General features: G+C 28.1%; 3 protein-coding genes and 1 non-coding gene across 8 annotated transcripts; 3 read left to right on the top strand and 1 right to left on the bottom strand.

The window, feature by feature from the left end:
• Window positions 1-202: 202 nt before the first annotated feature.
• On the top strand, window positions 203-5,891 carry LOC114125830 (lipopolysaccharide-induced tumor necrosis factor-alpha factor homolog). Of its 2 annotated transcripts, none has more exons than XM_050201289.1 (4): window positions 203-479; window positions 748-829; window positions 4,982-5,135; window positions 5,686-5,891. In XM_050201289.1, exons 2-4 carry the CDS (start codon window positions 769-771, stop codon window positions 5,789-5,791), a joined length of 321 nt encoding a protein of 106 aa, XP_050057246.1. In that variant the 5' UTR covers window positions 203-479; window positions 748-768; the 3' UTR covers window positions 5,792-5,891. The 2 variants fall into 2 exon arrangements, with proteins under 2 accessions (XP_050057246.1, XP_027845423.1); XM_027989622.2 differs by having other exon boundaries at window positions 205-479; window positions 712-829.
• A 2,745-nt stretch (window positions 5,892-8,636) lies between these two features.
• On the top strand, window positions 8,637-13,165 carry LOC114125767 (LITAF domain-containing protein-like). Of its 4 annotated transcripts, XM_050200017.1 has the most exons (4): window positions 8,637-8,778; window positions 9,414-9,579; window positions 9,750-9,848; window positions 11,963-12,165. In XM_050200017.1, exons 1-4 carry the CDS (start codon window positions 8,748-8,750, stop codon window positions 12,021-12,023), a joined length of 357 nt encoding a protein of 118 aa, XP_050055974.1. In that variant the 5' UTR covers window positions 8,637-8,747; the 3' UTR covers window positions 12,024-12,165. The 4 variants fall into 4 exon arrangements, with proteins under 4 accessions (XP_050055974.1, XP_050055975.1, XP_050055973.1 ...); XM_050200018.1 differs by lacking the exon at window positions 11,963-12,165 and having other exon boundaries at window positions 8,639-8,778; window positions 9,750-9,958; XM_050200016.1 differs by lacking the exon at window positions 9,414-9,579 and having other exon boundaries at window positions 8,676-8,778; window positions 11,963-12,654.
• Window positions 12,983-20,714, bottom strand: LOC114125768 (uncharacterized protein MAL13P1.304). The gene is made up of 4 exons (XM_050200014.1): window positions 20,069-20,714; window positions 19,836-19,972; window positions 17,565-17,766; window positions 12,983-17,489 (listed from the first exon to the last, which is right to left on the bottom strand). Exons 1-4 carry the CDS (start codon window positions 20,221-20,223, stop codon window positions 13,658-13,660), a joined length of 4,326 nt encoding a protein of 1,441 aa, XP_050055971.1. The 5' UTR covers window positions 20,224-20,714; the 3' UTR covers window positions 12,983-13,657.
• Window positions 20,715-23,150: 2,436 nt separating this feature from the next.
• On the top strand, window positions 23,151-23,223 carry Trnak-uuu (transfer RNA lysine (anticodon UUU)). Its single transcript has one exon. It is a non-coding gene; the product is annotated as a tRNA-Lys (tRNA).
• The last annotated feature ends 935 nt before the right edge of the window (window positions 23,224-24,158 follow it).

Genomic DNA, 24,158 nt, shown 5'->3' with positions numbered 1-24,158 from the left:
TATTATTGTCGGTATAACATGAATAATCGCTTATCGCTTAGAATGCATATATGGTCTGTCTAACGAAAGAAGGATACTGCGTTTCGAGGAAAACCGGATACCTATTCTAGCGCATTCCCACACCTCACCCTGACCATTTACCACCAAAACATTAGCCCGGCACCGGTTCGTATGTGACATACGACACAGACACGCAGTTAACGCCGAGTGTCGAATACCGAAATTACGTCACAGAGCGCAGACAATAATATTTTGGTCACAAGCGCAATATTTTGATTTGTCGGTTGCCGATCGGTATTCTGCGCAATTGTCCCAAACAAGTACTACTACGCATACAACATCGTGTACTGTACTGTTCTTTGGTACGACTATTATAGTGTACGTTTGTGTGTACGTGCGTATCCTGCCGTCGTCCGATAACTGCGTCGTCAGCGGAGACTGAAGTAGAGACCCCACTGGTCACTGACTATACATACCGAGTGAGACATAATATTGACATCTACATTTGTACACTGTAAACAGTGCTCTTTAGGGGGTATACGGCCGATATTGTCATTTCAATTTTCAACTCATTTGTCATTAGTCACCGGTCAGTGCTACACTCGAGTTGCGTTTGTCGATCACTGTTTTGAAATTCGTTTTTCTTTCTCTTAAAATCTATATTTAGCTAAATAATAATACGGGCGCACTAAACCCTTTTATTATTTGCAGCGACAGTTTCATTCACTCGAGATTTTTTCGTTTTAGTTAAAACATAAAAAAAAAAACATGAGTGAAATGAATGAAAAGGACATACCTGTTTCTCAGCTTAGTCAGCTTCAAATCCAATGTGAGTATTAAATATAATTTATAAATTAAAAACTACCATTTATTGATTTGTTATGTGGAATTTATGATTATATTTCTCTCGGTTAGGTTAGGTTATAACTTATAATATTAATATTTTATATGTTGTAATTTTAGCTTATAATAGTATGCATAACGAAGTAATATAATATATTTTGTCATGATAGTATTATGTACTTAATTAGGCTGAAACTAGGTTGGGATATTTTTTTTTTTATATATATTAATTATTACGAGCCGGTCGACAGTCGATAACCTTTCCTAACAATTATGCCATATTAAATTAATAACATTGTTTCAACCGAATATTTGTTTTCAATGATATACAAATAAAAGAAACAGTATTTATAATTTAATTATCAAATTCATTGATTATTTTATTGGCGTTTTCACATCGTCGTACCTAGATAGTGAACCACGAGTTGTTTACCGGAAACGTTCGATGCTGGCCATTTTGTGTTGGTGTTAATAATCTAATATTAAATAATGTCATACTGTTGACATTTAATAAAATTTAGTTTATGGACTACCTTATACTCTATTATTATGAATTATAATTACAAATTAATATTGTTACAATTATTTTTGATTATGTGAGTACTGAGTTACTAATATTATTTTTTTATTGCGATTTTTAACTCGTTTGTTATAAGTAGTAATGTATTGACAAATATCCTCTTGGAGGTATATTAAAGGACGTAGAACTTTTTCTCTCCTGTTCGTACATGTTTACCAAGGGTGTATTTGAGGGGGCGAATGGAGCATTCGCCCCCCGATCACTTGTATTTTTACTATATAATACATTGATTTAATAATTAAATTTGGGACTCATATTTTTATTTATTTACACGTAAAAAGATAAATTGGTTTTGACCCCCCCCCCTCATGGTTTGGACTCAAATACGCCCTTGATGTTTACCAAGTTTAATAAATAATTTTATTTATAAGCTTTGGATGTTTGCAATTGTGACGTTTAGTTATCTTCATCGTCGTAATTTGTTACAATGTTAGATTTCTATAATTCGAAAACGTGATAAAATAATGTACCTATCTATATTTTAGTTAATTTGATTTATACCTACGTTCATTATGTTTGTATATTTTGTTATTTTATTATTCATTTCTATTACTGTCCATGTTACCATCATTATAATATTATATTATTATATATATATCATCATTAACCGGATGTTAAAGTCGTTGAACACGTTTAAACTTCTAGATATGAAAAAAAAATTATAGTATTCAATTTATATTCATGATAAGTACAATGTACAACACTCCTTATTTTTTTTTGTATAGTACGTGAAATAATTAAAATAATTGAAATCAAAATAATAAGTATTCACTATGGCTACAGACTACAGAACGATTCAACGAGCATGCTCAGGGCCGAGGATATAAACCCTTTCTCGATTTTTTGACCTTAAATAATGTTTACATTCAAATTTTTATTTTTTGAATTTTTTAACATAATATATACTTAAATTTAGATTTAAATAATTTTAATAAAATATATAATAAAACAATATGTTTATAGGTATATATTATATTAAAATCATTAATTATTTATAAAATAATTTGTAATGGGTAGTGCTAAAGCTAGTCACAATTCACAAATCACAATATTATATACCCTGGTATCTGTAAGGCTGATAAACACTGTTCTAAGCAATATTATGTCTATTCATCATATGAATACAGGCGGGCGGCTGCTATATAGTATTCAAAGTTAATAAGGTGAAATGGGAATAGTAAATACAATATAATAACTTAATTTTAGTATAAATCAGAATCAATTGTTCACGGACTCTCGGTCCTTTACTAGTAAATTTAGAACGTATATTCCACGTTTTAAATTAGAATAATTTCGATTTAAAAATATAATTACTGAGTTGATATTAATTGTATGTTATATATTTATATAAGTTATTTTATGTTTAATTTCAATACAACTATTGTATTTATACTATTCGTATTATGTACGTTTGTATTTTCCAAACTATGTTTGGTTTATAGCCGAATATCGTATATTATTTTTAAAAATAAAAATTTAAATTAATGCTCTTTCTACAACAAGAAAATAATGTCTATTACATGATGATAATTCTTTCCTAGACATAGGCCTGTGCCATTCCTTCAGGCTCTATGGGCTATGATTTAAGTGCAGCAGTTTAAAAATGATTGAATATTCACATGATATAAAAAAAATTATGTTAAATTTATTAATTTTATTGATTACTGGATAAGTTTTAATCACTATGTTTACAATTTTTCAATGGGACCATATTTTACCATACTAATTGCATGGCACACATCTAAGTTATAGTCAAATTCCTTATAAATCTGTCGAAGCATGTTGATCGTAACCAATTTTATAACGTCTATTAATAGAACATTTCAGTTTATTTTTCGTAATAAGGCTAGATACATAAACTTGCCAGTTTAAGTTGGTGTATTAATGTATTTAAAAATGGGGTAGTTTTTAGTTAAGTCTAAGTGGCATATTATACCGCGTGGCGCATTGTGAGTACCTAGTACCTCAACGTCTGGTACATGGCCTATACATATTTTCACTTGGTTCAAACGATACTCGGCTATCTACCGGTAGTTAAAAAAAAACTTGAGAATCTTCCTGTTTCAGTTGACCTGTAGGGCTGTAGGGTTTGTAGTTCATTCATCACAACTGGCACAACTACCAGTTCAATATTTTTAACTTACTGACATTTAATGAAATAATAATGAATCATTTTTGGACACTTGGTATTTGTGTGAGTATTATTTAAACTTTTTGTCTGATAAAGTGATGAAATTTAAAACGATCATAATGTATCTTGGTATTGATTTATTTTTTAATACTTAATTAATCAACTTAACTAAATGTGTATCACTAATGTGCATCGATTGTCGACAAAATTATGGCCATCCTTAACCTGTTCATAACATATTTATGTACGATGTACCTATAATAATATATGAACCCAACGGTCAACTTATAGTATCTTTAAATCCTAGATCAGATAGGTAATTCAGAAATTTACTTAGGTTCAAATTTTTATTTAAATATATTTAAATTTTGTTATAAATTATCAACTAAATTTTTTATTAAAAAAAAATGTTTGTATTGGCACGGGACATGCTGACCCTCATATTTAGCTTTATAGGCACAGGGTGTCCCATAAAGAACACTTTTTTATTAGTTCAAAAAACATTTTATTTTTAAACAAAACATAAAAAGGATATTCACAGTTCAGTATAACATCCGTTATACGTTTGAAAAATTATATCATCAGGATGTTGCCTCTGCCACAGTGCAGCACAGACCATTGGGATTGGACTACTATTGCATGAGGTGTTCTCGAATCGCCTCATTGCACGCCGGGGTGTTGTGAACTGTCCAGATATGTGATTTTTTCCTTCGGGGATTTGTCAAGTTCCAGGTTTACGAAACAAAACCGAGAATCATAAGTGATCTGAAAGAAAAAAATTTGACGTGTCATTGCGAATATCACCAAAGAGAACTATTATTGCTAACTTTTTCGACTGCACTATAAGCCTGACAACAAGCTATAGGAGGACATTTGAATGATATTATTTTTTATACGTAAACCAGATATTATACTGAAACTGTTAATATCCTTTTTTTGTTATTTGATTCCATACATTTTTAACTAATATAAAAAAACCGTTCTTTTTTAGGACACTGTATAAAAATGGTAATTATAATACTAGTGCTCATAAAGTAAGACATAAATATATTTGTAGCTTGCTTTTTGTATATAGTAATACAAATAAGCGTGCACAGGTCTTTATGGCAGGGGAGGCAATACCTTAGCTAAGGAGGTCCAGATTCCAACCCCCCCCCCCGGTTTGTATGTATAATATAAGATAGCGGTGAAACGGAAAATCTCGTAGGGGAGGCAGCTGCCTCCCCGTGCGCACTCTTATGGTAATACATACATAGGTGATAAGTATACATAACATACATAATATGACCCTATCCACAACATTATACCTATCTAAAATTAAAGAATTAAATAAACTGTATTATTAGGCAATTAATTGTTCATTCAGTGCAGCTATTTGATTTATTTGAAGATATAATTGTTATATTAATTTTTATTTCTGTTTTTAGGGCCTCAATCGCCTCCAGCTACAGTACCACAACCAATGGGTCCTAGTAGTACACCAACTTTATGCTCTGCATGCGGCAATCACATTTATACAAGTACATCTAAGAAAGCTAAATCTTCTGCATGGTGGAGTTGTATACTGATGTGCATTTTTTGGTAAGTATTAAAACAAAACTTATAATTTTTTATTTATACAGACATACAGTGTGATCACAAATTTAGGTAACAATATTTTGGCCAGTTGATTATTTATTGAAGTCAGTTTAGACTTTAGTACCTCTTAGGTTCTAATACAAAGTCGTCTGGTCAAAATATTTATTATTACTTGAAATCATTGTGATAACACTACATTGTATTATTATATATTATTACATTTGTCGAGTTGTGGTCACAATGACGCAATGCAGTCACTAGTCAGTAGTCAGTGTACTGGGATGTGTAACTACTATTTGAGTAATTTTAAGTTGTGACTGCAAGTAGTATCATTAAATATAAGAGTTCCACATAATTCTTAATAAAATTGTGTTAATGTTTGTTAATCACCCTTGGCCAATTAATTTACAATATTGTATTAAATTCTACATACATATACCTACGTGTATTGTTTTATAATAATTGTTTAGTATATTTACAAAATGTAATGTTTATATTTTAAACTAGCAGTCCTTTTAATCCTTTGTATGTACAATCATATTATATTTTTTAGTTGTTGGTGTGGATGCTGTCTTATTCCTTGCTGCATGGACTCTTGCAATGTTGTCAACCACAAGTGCCCAAAATGTGATGCATTTTTGGGACAGTACAGACCATAAACTAAAATACAACAGTATAGTTTAAACCAACATTTTTGTATTACTACTATTATTATTAATTAAAAACGACAGTTGAATAAAAGTGTTATCAATTTTCATATATAGTATATTGCATTTCTATAAAAAAGAATAAAATATGTTTTTTTTATATTTTACATTTAAGCATACATATTATGAAGCAGTAAATTTCAAAATGAGGTATCATAATAATTTTATTTTCCTACTGATGTTAAATAAATATTTTTAATTAAAAAGAATGACACAATGTGAAATGTGTATGTATATTATTTTGTATGTACTACTGTTTATAATGCACTACTACATCAATTTAATATTATTATTATTAAGTCATCTATTATAAATAATTTGGAAAAATACATACTTTCATGTTTTTTTTTTTATAAATTAAAATAAAATAATGATTTTAAGAATTAATTTGTTCAAAGATTTATTTATTTATGTTTTGCAATGTACTTCTGAAAATGTAAAATAATTATATTGAGTAGTTTGTCTACAAACTGCTGCGATGTTCAATACTATTATTTTAGAATACATAGTGAAGAGCATAGAATATACAGAAAGAGTAAATGTTTTAAATTCCGAATATTGTACCTGTTTGTGAGTAACAGGAACACAGGGAAGTGGTAACATGATGTAAGTACATTGACTTTTAAGGTTCAAATTCAGTGTGTTTAATTGGAGTCTTAGGAATAATTTGTCAATAATAAATAGTGTATGGATTTTGAAGCACAAAGCTCTCTACAAGTCTACTCTCTAAAAGCATTAAATTTGAACCATTGGTTTATTAAATTATTTAAAAGTGTTGTTTTAGAGTAAAATAGATTTATATTCACAAATTTGCTGTTTTTTTCTTCCACAGTTAATTTGTAAATTAAATTTATTCTGTTTAAGATGGTTTATAAAATAAAATTAAGTAATAGTTACAAAATGATTTAAGTACCTAATCATTGAAAAAATTGTGAAAAATTACATTCAATGTCTACAGGTGAAATAAGGGCAAATTTTTAATGGACCAAATCATCACAATATGTCAATTCTTTAGGAACTTAATATTATTAATATTATTATTTAGGAATTTCCTCTTTTTATATTTCTTCGCCTCTTAGAATATTAATTATTATTGTATATATACAATATACATTTTAAATCCTGAATTTTTATTTAGTACATTATAAAGTTTATGTTTTTTTTAGAACTGCTTCTAAAATGTGTTTAATTTATTATACCTTTTCTAATATTCTATACAATAAACTGATAGATACCGATAATAGCATAACAGATGTTTCTAAACATGCAATTTAGTAGCTAAAAATCCGAAATTACTTTTTATGTATATTAAATTTGGTTTTATTTTTGAATTTTCGACTAAATATTTACATTAATTACCTTGAATCGAGTTCCTGGTTGTTTTAGGTATTTCCTAGAATTTAATTGAGAGTAAAGGTGCCCCCACACTGCAGCGGTAGCGGTGGCAGTGGCGGTAGCGTTAAAATGAATCCGGACACAATTTTACCGCCATCGCTGCAATGTGTGAGGGCCTTAATTTAAAATATTTTCAACACTAATATCAATTACTTGAGTCCATATTTACTGAGTCCTGACAAACTTGAAAAATATGTAGGTACTAGCTCAGTAGCTCCAACTTTTACAGACGTTTTTTTTTTCATGTATAACCGCTACATGAGGCCCGTATACTGTTTGCACATTGCTTGACCCCTGTGCAGCATCGTTTATTCGATAAAATATTTACAGCTTTGGATTGGGATCGCACGGGTGTGTATGTGTACCACAACCCGATGTTACCTCACAATATTTAACAAGTGGCCACAGCCTCAATGAGAATAGTTGAGGGGCAGAGCCTGCTCTATCACCTCGTAGACAATGTTTATTTTAATTTAGTTTTTAGTGTCTTCTCGGGCCGATCTGAGTCCACCATCCTAGACATCTCGTGCGTGAGCCCTCTTTACGGACCGGCGGAAGCCATTCTTCCTGTAATACCTCTTCTTCGTGGCCAGCTGGAACCCGCCGCTCTCAGTTCCCGATTTGGGTTCATCCATTTTTCGCATTGCCCGCGGCCTGTCGGGCTCTCTCCTCAATCTCTTTTAGTGTAAGGATGTCTTCCAAAATTTTATGAAAGAACCTAAAAGTCTCTTCAGCTTCATTTAGCGCGGCGGCCTTCTCCTGATGATCCATCGGGAGGTCCTCAAAGACCGGGTCGCTCATGATATCCGGCATATCCGCCGCATCTGGAGGTCGACCCAGGCGTTTCCGGAGTTCGGCTCTGCAGCCTTCCCAATTGACGCAGTGGAAGATTGTGTGCTCTGCTGTGTCCAAACCGCAAGGGTAGTGTTGTATGCAGCGTGGGCTTGGGGCCCTGCCCATTCGATTAAGGTGACACTGGAAGTCCACTCTTTTTTTTATATATATAAATTGTTAGAACTATCTATAACAAAAAAATCTACAGGTGATTATGTGATTAAAAATGTTTTTATGTTAATTTTGATAATTCAATTAATATGAATAATAGGCATATGTATACTGTATAGGTAATTTATTTGTTTTATTGTTTAACATAATAATTAAATTAAATGTCTTGTGTTGATAGAAACTTTCTACACAATATATTTGTGTATTATTTGGGAGCGGTATATTTTATTTAAAAATTGAAGGAGCCATGGAACCAAAAAGGTTGACAACCACTTGTATAGACTATAGAAATATAGTGGGTTGCAATAGATTTTTGGAAAAAAATTTAGGTCGTGGTCCTAAAAAGATTGAGAACCACTGATCTACATAGTATCAATTCAGCTATTATTAATGTAATATTTTATTGTAACTATGTAACTGTAATAATGATTTGGTTGAAATAAATAAATATAAAATAAAATAGTATTTTTAAATTTTATTTGTATTTAATACGGAAGTAAAATAAAGGATGGCATCAGTTCCTCCCCGAAATATTCAACGTGAGTAAAAAACAAGTAGGCTAATTTGATTTTTGTGTAATAATTTTTTTTCGTGTTTCTTATTTTATATACATTTATAAAAATATAACACCTATCCAACAATATTTAATAAGTACTAAATAGGTACTTATTATTATTATTTTTTTTTAATCCAGGTAAGGAAAATGTTTAATATAGTACATAATATATATTTATTTAAACTTTTTCCCCCTCAACAGATGATCTTTGTAAAAATCAGATGAAGGTATTAACGTTTTGCTTTTTGTGATTTTTTCCTCTTCACAAAATAAACACAATTGGCGTATTTATATGATTCATTTTTTGTACTATTTAAAATTAGGAAATAGGGAAAAACATTAGTATGTCGTCGTCTCATCAAATAGATTGAAGATGGTATAATAATAATATATTAATATAGTTAGGTATAGATTAAACTAAATAAGACTTTATATAAACTATTCATATGTGAGTAATCAGTTTAAAACCAAATCATAAGTAATTTTTAGAAGACAAGTCAACTTTGTTTAAATTACATGAAATATTATATTTTTTAGATATTTACAAGTTAATACATTAATTTATTTATAATTTTATAACAAAATCATAAGGTTAGATTAATTTTTGTGATTCTTTAGGCCCTTTAGGGGTTCCATCACATGCCATTGCATCACCACTGCTATCATTTGGTCCTAATAGAACAAAAATTATATGCCCTTCATGTGGTCTGCCAATATCAACTAGTACTTCTGTAACACCAAAAGCTTCTGCTTGGTGGAGTTGTTTACTAATATGTATTTTTGGGTGAGTATTACACTGAAATTTAACAATTTTTTTTTCAATTCAACCAATCGACAATTATAAGTTATGAAATTATTATTAATTTTGTTATCTTTCTTACAAAATAAAAATATTTTTTATTATTTAACTGGATAACGATTAATTGTATATATGTACAACTATATATTTTTTAGATGTTGGTTTGGATGCTGTTTGATTCCATGCTGCTTACAGTCGTGTAATGTTGTCCACCATAGGTGTCCAAATTGTGACATGTATTTAGGACAGTACAGGTCATAAGGCATAAACAATATTATATGTATATCATATAGTTATAAAATAACGTAGTTAGAATTTAGAAGTGATAAAAAAGAATATATTTAATTATATTAATAAAATATAATATTAAGTTATCAGTTTTTATACAGGTCGGATCCAATTTTGTAAAAAAAGTTATTCATATTAAAATGTTTTTCCAAAATAAATAAATAGTATGTAAAATATATTTTTATTCTTATTAATAAGTACATAGTTATATTTAATGAACAAGTTTAGTTATTGTATCTGTACATAACTTCGAATCACCGTGCAATAAAATACCTATATATAATGGTTATTGACAAAACTATATAATATTATATTGATGTATTAAATAGGTATACTTGAATATTATTATTTATTTATGTTTTTACTTAAATAGTAATTGCCAGTTGGTACTTGTCTGTCTGTTTTATTCCAAGGTGGCAAGGTAAGCGGTTATTATTTGGTTAAACTACAATTTATTGTAAGTGCGATTAGTATAAGTACTCGTACATAATATATAGGTAATATATATATTATTAATATATTATACATCCGCATGTCGCATCATGTGTTGTCTATATAAATAATACACACGTGACTTCAAATAATTTGAAATTATAATCTACCGTGGTTAGAACTATTTATATCTATAGGTCGGAACCTGTGCGTTTTTAGTACAAAAACACGTCTTATAAGAAAAAACTCTCACGCCGTGTAGAGTAGTCAGATTTTGTTAATTTTTTATTATTTTAAATAAGAGAACATTTTGTAGGTCGGATCACAGCTCGATTTTCGATATTATTATTATAAAAGCTATAATTTGCATTTAAATAATTCAAAATATTTATTAATTTTCAAAATCGTTTTCCAGCACTATTAAAAGTAAAATTAAAAATTAGGCTTTGATCCGACCTTAAACTAAATGTTTTGTGTTCATAGAAACGTATGCAATGCACTTTCTAAACAATATATTAATTGTATATAATATTTTTTTATGATTAAATATTTTTTTGTTAACTGTTAATTATAATTACCTAATTACCTACTTAATACCATGAATATCAATGCTGATAATAATAAATTTATATTTTTTGTTAACAAAAATGAACTTGTTAGGAACAATAAGAACTAACTGTAAATCAACTGTACACTGTTTACAGTATATTATATTACTATATAATTAGATTAAACTAATAAATATATTGATTACGATTTTTGAATTTTGAAACAAAATACCTTTACACTTAAGCAAAATCATAATTGTAATCAGAACAGACAGAATAAGTTTATATGATGATGACGTATAATTATTGATGTATTTAGATACCTATCTATACGGCTAAACATGTAAATAGGTATTAGGTTTTTTTGGTTATGATGGTATTATAAATTTATGATGCATTGACATGTATCTATTATCATAGAAAGAGAATTACTGATCCCCCGAATAATAATTTTAAATGTTTTATTAGTCATCAGTCGTCGATGATGTTGATTTAGTAATTATTAAGATAGAAAGGCCAAAGGTTTCTTTATATTAGTTCTATAGAACTAATAATTATCATATAAATTCAGAACGATTAGAAAATGCACAAAATACACATTAAAAGTCTATGATAATGTATATATGAGCACAGCATAACAATTGTCCCGTTCTAATATAATATTTGTAATGTCATCACGGCACAATTATAATGATAATAATATTTGTTATTAATTATTATAAACTATCTGTAAAAAAAAAAAAATAATAATACTTATAACAATAATTTTAATTTGTATTGTATTTCGACGTCTGCCGTGCAGTAGCCAATACATACAATTTAATTCATTAATATTAATTATAATTTATAAATTTCTCATTTTTTTCAATCTCATGGAAATGTGTATTTCATATACATATATATATATTTAGTAATAGTTTTTTTTAAGTTAATGTGAATTTAAATCGGTGAATGTATGTAGGTACGTAGATTTATGATTGTACATTGTTAATTTTTTTTTATTTATTTCATTAAAATAAATTGGTTAATACTGTAACTATATGTCTAAATTATATTATATACTTTCACATCCCTCTACACAATATATTTTAAATATATAGGTGGCAGGTGCTATTGATATATACGTCGAATTATCGTTTTGGATTGATACGTAGGTATTAATTCGGCAACAATATAGAATAATGGACCACGTCAACTTTACCAACAATTCGAATTCAGAATTTTTCGTAACCGACGATGACTTTCACCGGCCATCGTCGAAAATAGCGGACACGCTGGACTTGGCAGTGTGCCGACCTGCGACTATGGTGCACTTGCGCTCGTTGGAGCGGTTAACCGGACGATGGACGTTTCTGTCGATGCCACAGGACGTCAATTTGACGGCGTACGGCAAACAGTTTTCCGGCGAGTGGCCGTCGTTTCACGTGGAAATGGAGTGCGACGTCTTGAGCCAGGCCAAAGACTTCGCCACCGAGGAGACGCTGGACGGCCACACACAGTCGTCCGGCAGCGATGCGAAGGAGTCGACGGTCCCGAGTGGTCCGAACAAGTTCGTCAGACAGTGTGTCGCCTACGTCGGACGTCTCTTTACTTTGGATTTCTATAGGGCCGTGTGCTTGTACTTCCTATCAATCGTCACGTTCCGGAACCGTGGGCGATCGACGTATACGAACGCACGATGATGGTTTAGGTGCTTAGGTATAGTTAGGTTATTAATAGCTTGACCATGAATCATGATGGTCATAATAATTTTGGATGAGCTACAGTGTGCTTGTATGATTTTCGAGAGGTTAACTCATTATATATATTTACCTATAAGTACCTCCTAAGGCATTTGTGGAGATTGAATTCTTATTAATAGATCATCATTTTATCTGCACCGTTTTAGTCGCAAAAATATTTTAAAGACCTTAATGTTTGACATTTAATAATGCTTAATCAATACTTACACACACACACATTATAAAACAAATTCCTTAGAATTGTTTTCTATTGATGTATATTTTAATTATGACTGTATAGTAAGAACAAAATTATATTTTACAACTATCTAATACTATACCTAGTGCTGTTTTGAATAATTAGGTATTATAGGTACTATCAGATAATAAAATACAATAAAATGTTGTATGGTTTGTATAATTATATTAACAAGTTTACTAGTACTATTGGCTATATTTTAAATATTTTGTTCCTCAATTTAGTATCAGCATCAGTTGCGTGATAGAGTATGAACTAAGAAGAGGGATCTAGCACAAGTGAATACAAATGCTGTACGCATGACCACACACACAATGTGTCAGTACATGTACACTAGAAGTTTCCATATAAATGTGATTAAGAAAAATTGAATCTTATTATTTTAAATTAGTTTTTAGAGTTCAACTCAATATTAATATATGATAAATAATGGTGCACAGTTTAAGAAGGTATTACTGTATTAGAAACTTAAATTGAATATATGTAATCAATTTTTTCAATGTTAATTACATTAAAACGATGGTTAAATGTAGTATGTATTTTAATAACATATGATAATTATTATCTTGGTTATGACAAAACAAATAAAAACTTGTAATTTAAATAGAATATATTAACAATTCTTAGTTATAAATGTATAACCATAAAGTTAACTTATTATAAATACACATAAACATTTTTTCATCCTTTTGGTTTTATTTTTAATAAAATAATTATTCAATGTTTAAAAACGACATTACAATAACATATTTAAAACTATATATAAAACTGAAAACATAATGGTATTTCATTCATCATACAAAAATGGTTATAGTTTAAGATTTATCATTTAAATGTGAGCTTAGCAAATTATATAAACTATCTAAATGTGCAGTATCTTGAGTTTCCATGAAACTTTTCATTTGATTTTCTAAAAGTTTTTTAGTCTTTTTCTTACTTGAGACTGTATTCTTAAGATTTCTTACATTTTTATCTTCTTGTTTATTGTTTATTTTACTCTGCTCGTCAGTAGTAATGCTTTGAGTTTCACAGGTAACAGGATTACTTTTTTTTTTTTTTTTGGTCACTTTAACTAATGTATTGTCTTCATTTGCTTGAATATTTTTCGACACAGATTCTAATAATGTTTCACTTTTTTTTTTTTTATCTTTAACAGTTACATCATTTAAGTTAACATCTTTATGCTTTGATTTTTTCTTTTTCTTTATCTTAACTTCTGATAAATTACCATCAGAATTTTTATCCTTAGAATCATATGGTTCAATATCCAAACTATGATCTTTTTTTTTCTTTTTTGAAGGTGGATGATCAATTAAAGAATCATCTAAAGCACTTATTATACTATTTAAGAGAAAATCTTTAGTATCTTTTTTCTTCTTCTTCTTTTTTACATCATCATTCTTTACTTCAGGTGTCATTAATATCTCCGGAGATTTTGATTTTTTATGCAATTTTTCTTTGATTTCATTCTGTTTATTTAATTCTGTTGGAATATTACTTTTCAAAGTTTGCTCTAGTATTTCAGCATTTTTTGTTTTCTTAAATTTTCGTTTTTTCAAAATTTTTTTGATAACATCTTTCTCATCATCAGTATCATCATCAGAAGAAAGTTGTGTATTTAATTGCGACAAATTAACTTTTTGGTAAATATTTAAATTTGGTCCATCAAGGTGTGGTTTCCCAATACAAATATCTAAGTTATTTAAAAAATCTTTTTTTTTTTTAGTATTAAGTAAAGATTTATCTTTTTTCAAAAGTTTGTTATTACTTTTAGATGCATTTAAGTTAGTCTGTGAAACAGATAACTTTTCGTTTTTATTTTTACGTTTTATAGAAGTCAATAGTTGTTTAATTAAAATATTTTTTTTCTTTTCTTCATTTACTAATGGAATAATATCTTTTTCCCTAGATGATTTTTTCTTTGATTTCATTAAATTTATATCAACTGTTTCCTCATCAGAACTTGAGTTTGTTACATTTGTAGTATATACTTTTAAAAATGGGTTTGAAACTTCTTTATTTAATACTCCATTATCTTTAATTGTTTTTGATACATTTAAAGTTGGTTTTTTTCTAGAATTCTTTGCATTGACTCGTTTCTCATCACTAGTTTTGTTTTGAAGAGTTGTAACCTCCTCATTATCACTACTAGAATCTTCATTTACTAATGGAACAATATCTTTTTTCCCAGATGATTTTTTCTTTGATTTCATTAAATTTATATCAACTGTTTCCTCATTAGCACTTGAGTTTGTCGCGTTTGTAGTACATACTTTTAAAAATGGGTTTGAAACTTTTTTACTTAATACTTCATTATCTTTAATTGTTTTTGATACATTTAAAGTTGGTTTTTTTCTAGAATTCTTTGCATTGACTCGTTTCTCATCACTAGTTTTGTTTTGAAGAGTTGTAACCTCCTCATTATCACTACTAGAATCTTCATTTACTAATGGAACAATATCTTTTTTCCCAGATGATTTTTTCTTTGATTTCATTAAATTTATATCAACTGTTTCCTCATTAGCACTTGAGTTTGTCGCGTTTGTAGTATATACTTTTAAAAATGGGTTTGAAACTTCTTTATTTGTTTTTGATACATTTAAAGTTGGTTTTTTTCTAGAATTTTCTTTAGTTTTGTTTTTAAGAGTTGTAACCTCCTCATTATCACTACTAGAATCGTTGTCCAATATTTGCTTAATAATATCCATTTTATTAACAATTTTTTCAGATAATCGAGGATGTACAGGTTTTTCATTAACTTTTTTTCTTTTTTTATCTTTTTTAATAATTTTTTCATTTGATAACAAATTATCATTGCCTTTTTTACTGTTATCGGGTTCTGATATATGAGCAGAGTCATTTTTTACTGTATTTGATTTAATTAACTTTGAAGATATCTTAGGTGTTTTAAAAAAAAGTTTAGATGACGAATCACTTTCATCAGAACTAGTATCCATTTTATTATTAGGAAGTGATTGACTTTTAGGTTTTTCATTAAAATGACTTGTATTTATTTGTATTTTTGATATATTTTGTTTAAGTTTTGAATAAATTTCATCATCAGAGCTACTTGTTTCATTTTCAATCTTTTCATTGAAATCAGAAGTACGACTTAAATCTTTTACTGCTAATTTAAGATCTCTACTACAATTACTATCTGAATCAGATATCATTGATAACGCAGGATTCAAACTTTTCTGAAGTTTTTTATCTTTTATTTGGTTTTTACTATCATCTGTATCTTTCTTTTGGGGAGTATCTTTTTTTTTAATATTCTTAGTACTCAAACTTAATGTCAAAGAATTTTTAACTGCTTGTTCATTTGAAGTTTTGCAATTATTAAGTATTTCTTCATCTAAAATTTTAGATTCTAAATTATGTTTATGTTGTGTATACACTGTGTTTTCTTCTTTATTGTCTTCAATACATTCATTATTAGAATCAACCAAATGTTTGGGAATATTAACATTAGTCTTACTTGTGTTAATTGAATTTAAGATTGCATTTACTATTACATTTGATTTTTTATGTTTTTTAGTCTTTTTTGTAGATTTTCCAAGTTTCTTTGAAAATGAATTATTAACTGAAATGTTTTTTTGTTCTAGTTCACTGTCACTTGTCACTGAACCACTTTTCTGGCTATTATTTTGATTAATTTTATTATCATTAACAAAATTTTCATTACTATTAATCGAATCAGCAAATACTTTAAGTGAATCATTGTTATTGTTATTTTTTAAAATATTTAAAGATTGAGACAAACTATCCTTATCAAATTTATTAGATTCTTTATCAGAAACCAATGATTTTTGTTTTTCAGTACTATTTTTGGCCAAATGTTTTTTTAATTGCTCTTTTTGCTTATTTCTAATTAAATTGATATTATTCACAGAATGTTCAGAATTTAAAATAGGAGTAGAACTGAATAATGGGCTTTCAATGTGTTTATTATTGTTAATGCTGTTGCGAATATGTGATGCTGTTTTAGTAGATTTACTTTTATCTTCTTCTTTAAAGGTGGACAACATAGCTTTAATTTTAGAAGAAAATTCAGAATCACTATCTGATAATTCTGGAGAACTTTCAGCAGTATCCTCATGTTGAATAATGGTATTGGTCGTTATAGATGATTTGCTTACAGGTTTATCATCACGTATTACAGAACTAGTCATGATATTGATCATTTCATCTGAAGATTCAGAATCACTCGATGAAAGCTTTGAAGAATTAACAGTAAGGTCTACTTTTTCTGAATGTTTCATGATAGTATTAATTGATAATGGTGATGTTTTAATAGATTTATCAGCACTTATTTTAGGCATAGTTATATTGATCATTTCAGTTGAAGATTCAGAATCACTCGATGAAAGCTTTGAAGAATTAACAGTAAGGTCTACTTTTTCTGAATGTTTCATGGTAGTATTAATTGATAATGGTGATGTTTTAATAGATTTATCAGCACTTATTTTAGGCATAGTTATATTGGTCATTTCAGTTGAAGATTCAGAATCACTTGATGAGGATTTTGAAGGACTTGCAGTATTCTTATTAAAAGATTTAGTAAAATCACTTACAATATTTTTTGAGGATGAAGATTTTGTAGGACTGTCTTGTATATCTGTCGAGTCATAACATTTATCATTCTTCCTATAATAAAATAAAATAGATACACAAATAGTATGATTAATTTTAATTGTAAGACATTATTAAGTTTGAAATTACTTTTTAATTATTTCTCCTGTAATATGAGGAAGTTTTTTTGTGAGATCAAAAGATAAAACTCTAACATCAATCTTATCGTCCTTTTTAATTTTAGATCCTGACCACTGGTCGTACGGTTCATTTTCAGGTCGTACTATTGAAACGTTGAACAAATTGTGTACTAAACAACTGACATGATTATCACTAGTTTGGTTTACTATAGCTAAAAAACAAAAAAATCAACTATGTAATTAAAAATAAACACAATAATAGATTACATATGAGTGGAACATTCATACCATTAAAATTAGTTGATTCATACAACTTTTAAAATTCAAAATCTTAAATGACCACTAACCATTTAAACTAAAAGGTACTGTAAATAGTGTAAAATAAACAAATAATTTTTTTACAAAGATATTCTTAGTATCAAACACAATAAAATACCATATATATTTTATTTTAAATAAAATAATTAGAACCTATGGGTTATTAATTTTAATTATCATAGAGAATATAATTAAGTAGTTATAAAAATAGTTATTCATACATAGATTAGGTGAGCAACAGGCTCAGTGGCGTGTCCAGCACAAAATAATTGAGTAGGCCCGTTTTATTCTGAAGTGTAGTAACTATTAGGAATTATACTTTTTGAATAATACCAATAATATTGAGTTGTTTGAGGATAAATCGTTATTGTTACGCGATTTCTTAAAAATTTAAAATTCAAAAGCTAATAACATTTTTCCTATAATAAGGCTTTGAGTTTTCTCTATAGCCATTTAAACTATTGTACACTTATGGATAAGTTAATATTGAATTTTTTAATCTTAGATATAATAAATACTAAATATTTTATGAATTTTCAACTACAAAATTACTTGCAAATTTTCAAGATTTTGAAAATAATTTAAATAAAATTTGAACTAAAATGCTTATAAAAAAAAATTGTGACAAACAATTTTTAATTTTTTTTTTAACTACAATAATACCAACTCATAAGAAACCTTGTATTAAATTTTCAAGTTTCTTTGGTCAAACAAAATTTTTTTATTGACAATTCAAAAAAAAAAATACTTAGATAAATCGAAAATTTCAACTATTTACTCTTATTAGTTTTTGAGTTACAACTCTATAAAAAAATTGATTTTTTCAATTTAACTGGTTTTCCGTCACATTTTTTGAAAATTACTGGAAAATTTTTAGTTTTTGACGTCAATAATTGCACCAAAAATATTCATGCCATTGGGACCCCCCCCCCCTTCCACCCCCTAAAGTTGGAAATTAAAGTATTATTTATTTTGACAAGTTATGCTGTACAGACAGAAAAAAACACACATCACTGTAAAATCAAAACATTCATCACTTCGTTTAGAATCTTAAGTAATATTAATTTATAGAGTAAACGATATTCTTCTATTTTTTGTAGATAGATGTGTGCGCAGTACCTTTTTACATTGTTTTCAGTTCCTGTAGTATTAGTGGTATCATAATAATAATATGCAATAATAACTACTAATAATAACATTTTTACTTGTGATAAAAAAAAAAATCAAACAGTCAAATAAAAATTGGGCAGGTCCAGGCCTAATCAGCCTACCCTGTAAATACGCCACTGAACAGGCCAATTAAATTTTTTTTGGATAAATAACTCTTATATTTTGAGTTGTTGATTTTTCATAAATAAATATAATATGTATTTGTTGAGTAGTAAAAATAAAATGATTACAAAAATGTATCAGTTTCACAACTCAAACAGAAAATTCAGTATTAAAATAAACTAAGTATAGGTTTTATATAAATATAAAAATGCATAATTAGACAAATTAGAAAATAATTATTAAATAACTATTTAATTAACTATTTAAATAACTATTCTCCATTTGCTATATTTTATCAAACTAAAATAATATTTATTAATAACAACTTGGTATTCTTAATTTAGCAATGCAATTTTAAGCCATTTGAGATATGACAAATTAAATAAAATCAAAACTTGTATAAGTTATACCTATTTAGTTGGATTATGTAAATAAAATGAACTTATAAGTTATAAGTAATAATTAACAATAACAAAATACTTTTACTAATTTACTACATAAGATACACAAGTATTATTTTTTTAAATAACAACTGATAAATAATAGATAATTTACATTAAAATTAGCAAATGAGGATACAGACGTCAATCATTAAACTTATTTAAATAATGTACCTATGTAAGTATTATAAAGACAAGTTTTTCTATTGTCTAAATAACCTTATTCAAAATTGTTAACGTCTTAAACTTACCTTCAATTATAGAACCAACTGGAGGTCTGAATATATATACATCAACATTGACAACTACACTGATACAATGTCGAATATCGGCTGGAATAAGTTCGTTCGAACTTATTTTACCAAATCCCATAATCAGTCCATCTAAACTGGAAATATTAACAAAAGTAATAATTAAAAATGAACTGCATGAATCTAATTAATATAAATAAGATAACATGTAACATTATCAACTTTTGACTTACTCAGAACAGTATGTAAACTTTAAACTATTAAGTTCATCTCTAATAGCTTTTGAAAACGCTTTTGGATTACTGGGCGCTGCATGAAAACCAAGTTTCAATTTATACTTGTGGTCTTTGTGCAGATACACATGATGTGGTAAATTATTGGGATCCATCGTTTAAAAAAAAATACTAAAATGCCATTCTAAAATTTAACTGTACAGCTTCAAATGGACACATTACACTTAACATTGACAAATATTAATGTAGGTATTTATTGTACTAGCCACTATTAAGTGGCGTATCCGCGTACCAGCTATTGACTCATGTGGCCACTGGTAACTCGTTGATAGTAGTGAATATACCAAAGTATCTACATAATACGTAATCACTAATCAGTGAATTTACGCGTGTAACTACGATTAAAAATAATACTTAAACGTCTAAATAATGTCATACAGGTAATTTAAAACTATAAATAAAAATCGCACTTAAAACTTATTACCTATCACTACAAAAAGAAAATATTACATTCAAATATTGGAAAGATAAAAACGAGTAACAACACTGTATACATTACAGTATAATTTCTCCGTAGTATTTGTTGCTCTACGCATGGCCCAGAATTCTATGCTACCTATTGGCATTTGGCGCGTGAATGGATATCATCTTATCAATAAACCACAAAAGAAAAACATTCTACACACCCATTATAGAGGAGATAACGGCTTAACGCCATTGCGACAAACTGTGATTGCTCCATTCCACGGAATAGACGTATATCATTAGGGTTCGGATTTCATAACATATTGTTGATTACTATATTAATTTAAACATGATAAATATAATATATTTTGTCATGATTTTAAATATAATTTATTTATTTATTTGATAAATAAATAAGATAAAAATAGCAGAGTGAAAAGTGAATTATAAATTTGTTTTATGCACCGAGGACAATTTCTTAGAATTTTGTTTTGCTAGTATGCACAATATAATGTTTTATTTTTATTCTTCATAAATTTCATATAATATGTATATTTATTGAATAAAAAATAGTATTTATTTATGTGAATCTATGAAAAAAAATGCCCACATTTTCGTTTCGTATTAATAATTAATAAAATAATATAGTTATGAATTCAGAAGGTAAAATAAACTGTCAGTGAATGAAGATAAATTTAAAAAAAATTTCATATAGGCAATTTTTTTATTTTAATTAATTAATTTTTGTGTTGTTGTTACTTTTTGGTGTTTTTTAGGAATATTATAGTGCACATTTCCATACTGTTCAGTATTAAAATATTCGAATCTTATAGTATATAATAATTAATATTATTATAGGTACATGATGTTGAGCATGGTACTTACTACTTGTATATACTGAGTGCGCTGAGAGAGCGCAAGTCGGCGGCGACCAAAATCGGTTTTACTGCGCAACCCCAAACGTCACTCTGCCATAGGGAAACCGGTTTCGATAGCAGAGAGACGCGGGAGGATGCTCGAGCCGACTTGCACTCTTTCGACGCACTCAGTATAGTCGTATTACTACAAAAGTCAAAAATATGTTTGCATCGAAATAGAATCTTACAAATTAGGTAATCGCATTTTGACATATTATCAATTAGATTAAAACAATTAGATCTTAAAAGATTTATACAAATACATAGGTAATAGTGTAATACATTTTACATCGATGTGTATGTGTATCTATTTATTTGTGTATGTGTTACGCCCACGAACTAAGATATATATTATGTATATCTTAGTTTGTGGTTACGCCATTATGGTAAATGGTCAATGGAAATTAACGTTATTCGACAGTTACATACTTAGGTAATTATCGTTATAAGCCGGATATTTACGTAAATAAACAAAACACAGGTAATTATTGTTAAAAACTAGAAATGTACGTGAAATTCAAATTTTATAATTTGAAAAATTAAGTAGGTATTTTGAAAAATAGAAAAAAAGTATTATTATTATTATATTTATTTTTACAAGTTGTACAGTATAGTCAAAGACACGTCAAAATATCCCAAAACGGCCAAAACCGAAATATTCCCTCAAAAATATTTCATGACAAAATATTCGGCGTAAATATTAATTCAAAATCTTAACTTTTATTATAAAAATGTATTACCCAATGCTTATGGCAAAAATAAATGTGAATATTTTTATAGAAAATTGTAAGTAAGTAATTATTGTATTGTAATGTTTATAAAGTTTATATTTTTTTAAAGCAGCTCTTGTCTCTAGAGTCTAGGTGATAATTATTATGATACGATTCACCCGTAAAATAACTATTTCTCCTCAATTGATTTTCGATATTTTGTTGTAATTAAAAATTTCAAAAACGAATAACTTGTAGTTCCTCGAAAATTTTATTTTTTAATTTATTATACAACATTGCATAATTTTCTAAACATTTTGAACTGGTTATAGACATTTTAAATTTTAATATGTACCTAATACTTTTAATACTGTGACACCAAACACATGTCTCATACTAATCAATAATCATACTGATCGCGATCATGATTCACAATCTAAAGTTTTGAGCAATTTAATTTTATCTCATCTTTTAAAATTATTTATACCGTACAAAACGTCCGCGATCGAATTTTACCAATTTATTTTCACCGTTCAAAGTGTTCGCTTTAGATATTATGCAACTCAAACAATAGATACCTAGTACAAACTGTCCGTTTACCACCGTTTTCGCTCAGAATCGTTTTTTGTATGTAATGGATAATCATTGAATTCATTATATGTAACACATTACATATACATACAAATTAGCTGCTCAATAACGCGAAGTACCTACACTCGACATATTGTATTGTATAGCTGCAGAACGGTTCAACGGTAGCCTATATCTACTTCCCCCTTTTTATTATTTCGTTTCTATGAAATGTATAAGATAACGATCAATGAATTTAATTTTATTGTTACTTATAAAGTCATAAACTCATAAATGTGATTATTTTAATTATTAATAATATATAATAAATAATTATTATTTAATTTCTATAGTATTGATATCAAGAAATTATAACATAATTTTGTTGAAATCTACTGATTTATCCTTTCTTAATCAGAAGCCCGGATAGCTCAGTCGGTAGAGCATTAGGCTTTTAACCTAAGGGTCCAGGGTTCGAGCCCCTGTCCAGGCGAATAATTTTTTTTTTTTTTTTTAATTTTTGTAAAATTAGTTTTAAAGCATTAAAAAAGCAATAACCGATTTATTTATTATTTATACTTATATTTATAGGCACAATAAATACAATGTTGTACAAATTACAGATACATTTATTTGATGACAAGAATAGGTATCACTACGGTATAAATGTATATTAGACTTGGAATATCATAATATTGGTTTTACACTTTTATTCTTTAAATATTTATATTCATATTTTTTAAACAAATTATTTGCATTGTAATTAAGAGTATAAAAATGTGATTACATGATTGTGCACTGGCATACTTATCTATTACCTGTATAGTTATGCAATACAAATTGTCTACTGCACTATGATGTCCATGTGAGAATCGAGAAAATAAAACGGCGAAAATAATAATCGTGAAAAGTAAGAAATTATTTTAGTTAGTAGTTACATTTATTGACGCATTTGAGTCATTGTGTGAAATACTAAGGACGCTCACGGGGGTGGGCACGGCACCCCCCGCTCATTTAGATAATAATAATAATAATAATTTGTTTAAACTTCCGAAACATTTTATTTATGTTAAGTGTATTGTTTTTTCGCTGCCTCTTCCCCCGACATTTCTGCGAGCGGCCTTGCGTATTACACTAATAATGAAGGTGTAGAAGCACATATTTCCTATTTTGAGGATACGTGGATCGAACATCCAATAGACATAGAAGGAGGAACTCCAGATATCGGATATCCTATTTCACCGTGGAATTGCTTTATGCATCTATCTCATAGACTTTATACTAAGTATAAGGTCTATGATCTATCTACTATACCTGGTTTACTTAGAAAAATAATTGCTTTAATAATTTATTGAGTTCATGTCATAAAACAATATGGAAATTTATTGAAACTACCCAAATGGAAAAAAGTTTAAACTAAATGAAAAT

This window comes from Aphis gossypii, chromosome 2, assembly GCF_020184175.1.
Source record: "Aphis gossypii isolate Hap1 chromosome 2, ASM2018417v2, whole genome shotgun sequence".
Taxonomy (NCBI): domain Eukaryota; kingdom Metazoa; phylum Arthropoda; class Insecta; order Hemiptera; family Aphididae; genus Aphis; species Aphis gossypii.
The sequence above is the reverse complement of the archived record's forward strand: the minus strand, read 5'-3'. Positions and strand labels throughout refer to the sequence as shown.

What these genes read in the sequence shown, in the direction of transcription:
- LOC114125830 (XM_050201289.1), top strand. Translation starts at nt 769, where the DNA reads ATGAGTGAAATGAATGAAAAGGACATACCTGTTTCTCAGCTTAGTCAG. An exon ending in TAGTCAGCTTCAAATCCAAT is followed by an intron (nt 830 to 4,981) that starts GTGAGTATTAAA and finishes TTCTGTTTTTAG; the next exon opens with GGCCTCAATCGCCTCCAGCT. An exon ending in ATACTGATGTGCATTTTTTG is followed by an intron (nt 5,136 to 5,685) that starts GTAAGTATTAAA and finishes TATATTTTTTAG; the next exon opens with TTGTTGGTGTGGATGCTGTC.
- LOC114125767 (XM_050200015.1), top strand. Translation starts at nt 12,044, where the DNA reads ATGGACCACGTCAACTTTACCAACAATTCGAATTCAGAATTTTTCGTA.
- LOC114125768 (XM_050200014.1), bottom strand. Translation starts at nt 20,223, where the DNA reads ATGGATCCCAATAATTTACCACATCATGTGTATCTGCACAAAGACCAC. An exon ending in AGTTGGTTCTATAATTGAAG is followed by an intron (nt 17,767 to 19,835) that starts GTAAGTTTAAGA and finishes TTTGTTTTTTAG; the next exon opens with CTATAGTAAACCAAACTAGT. An exon ending in ACAGGAGAAATAATTAAAAA is followed by an intron (nt 17,490 to 17,564) that starts GTAATTTCAAAC and finishes ATTTTATTATAG; the next exon opens with GAAGAATGATAAATGTTATG.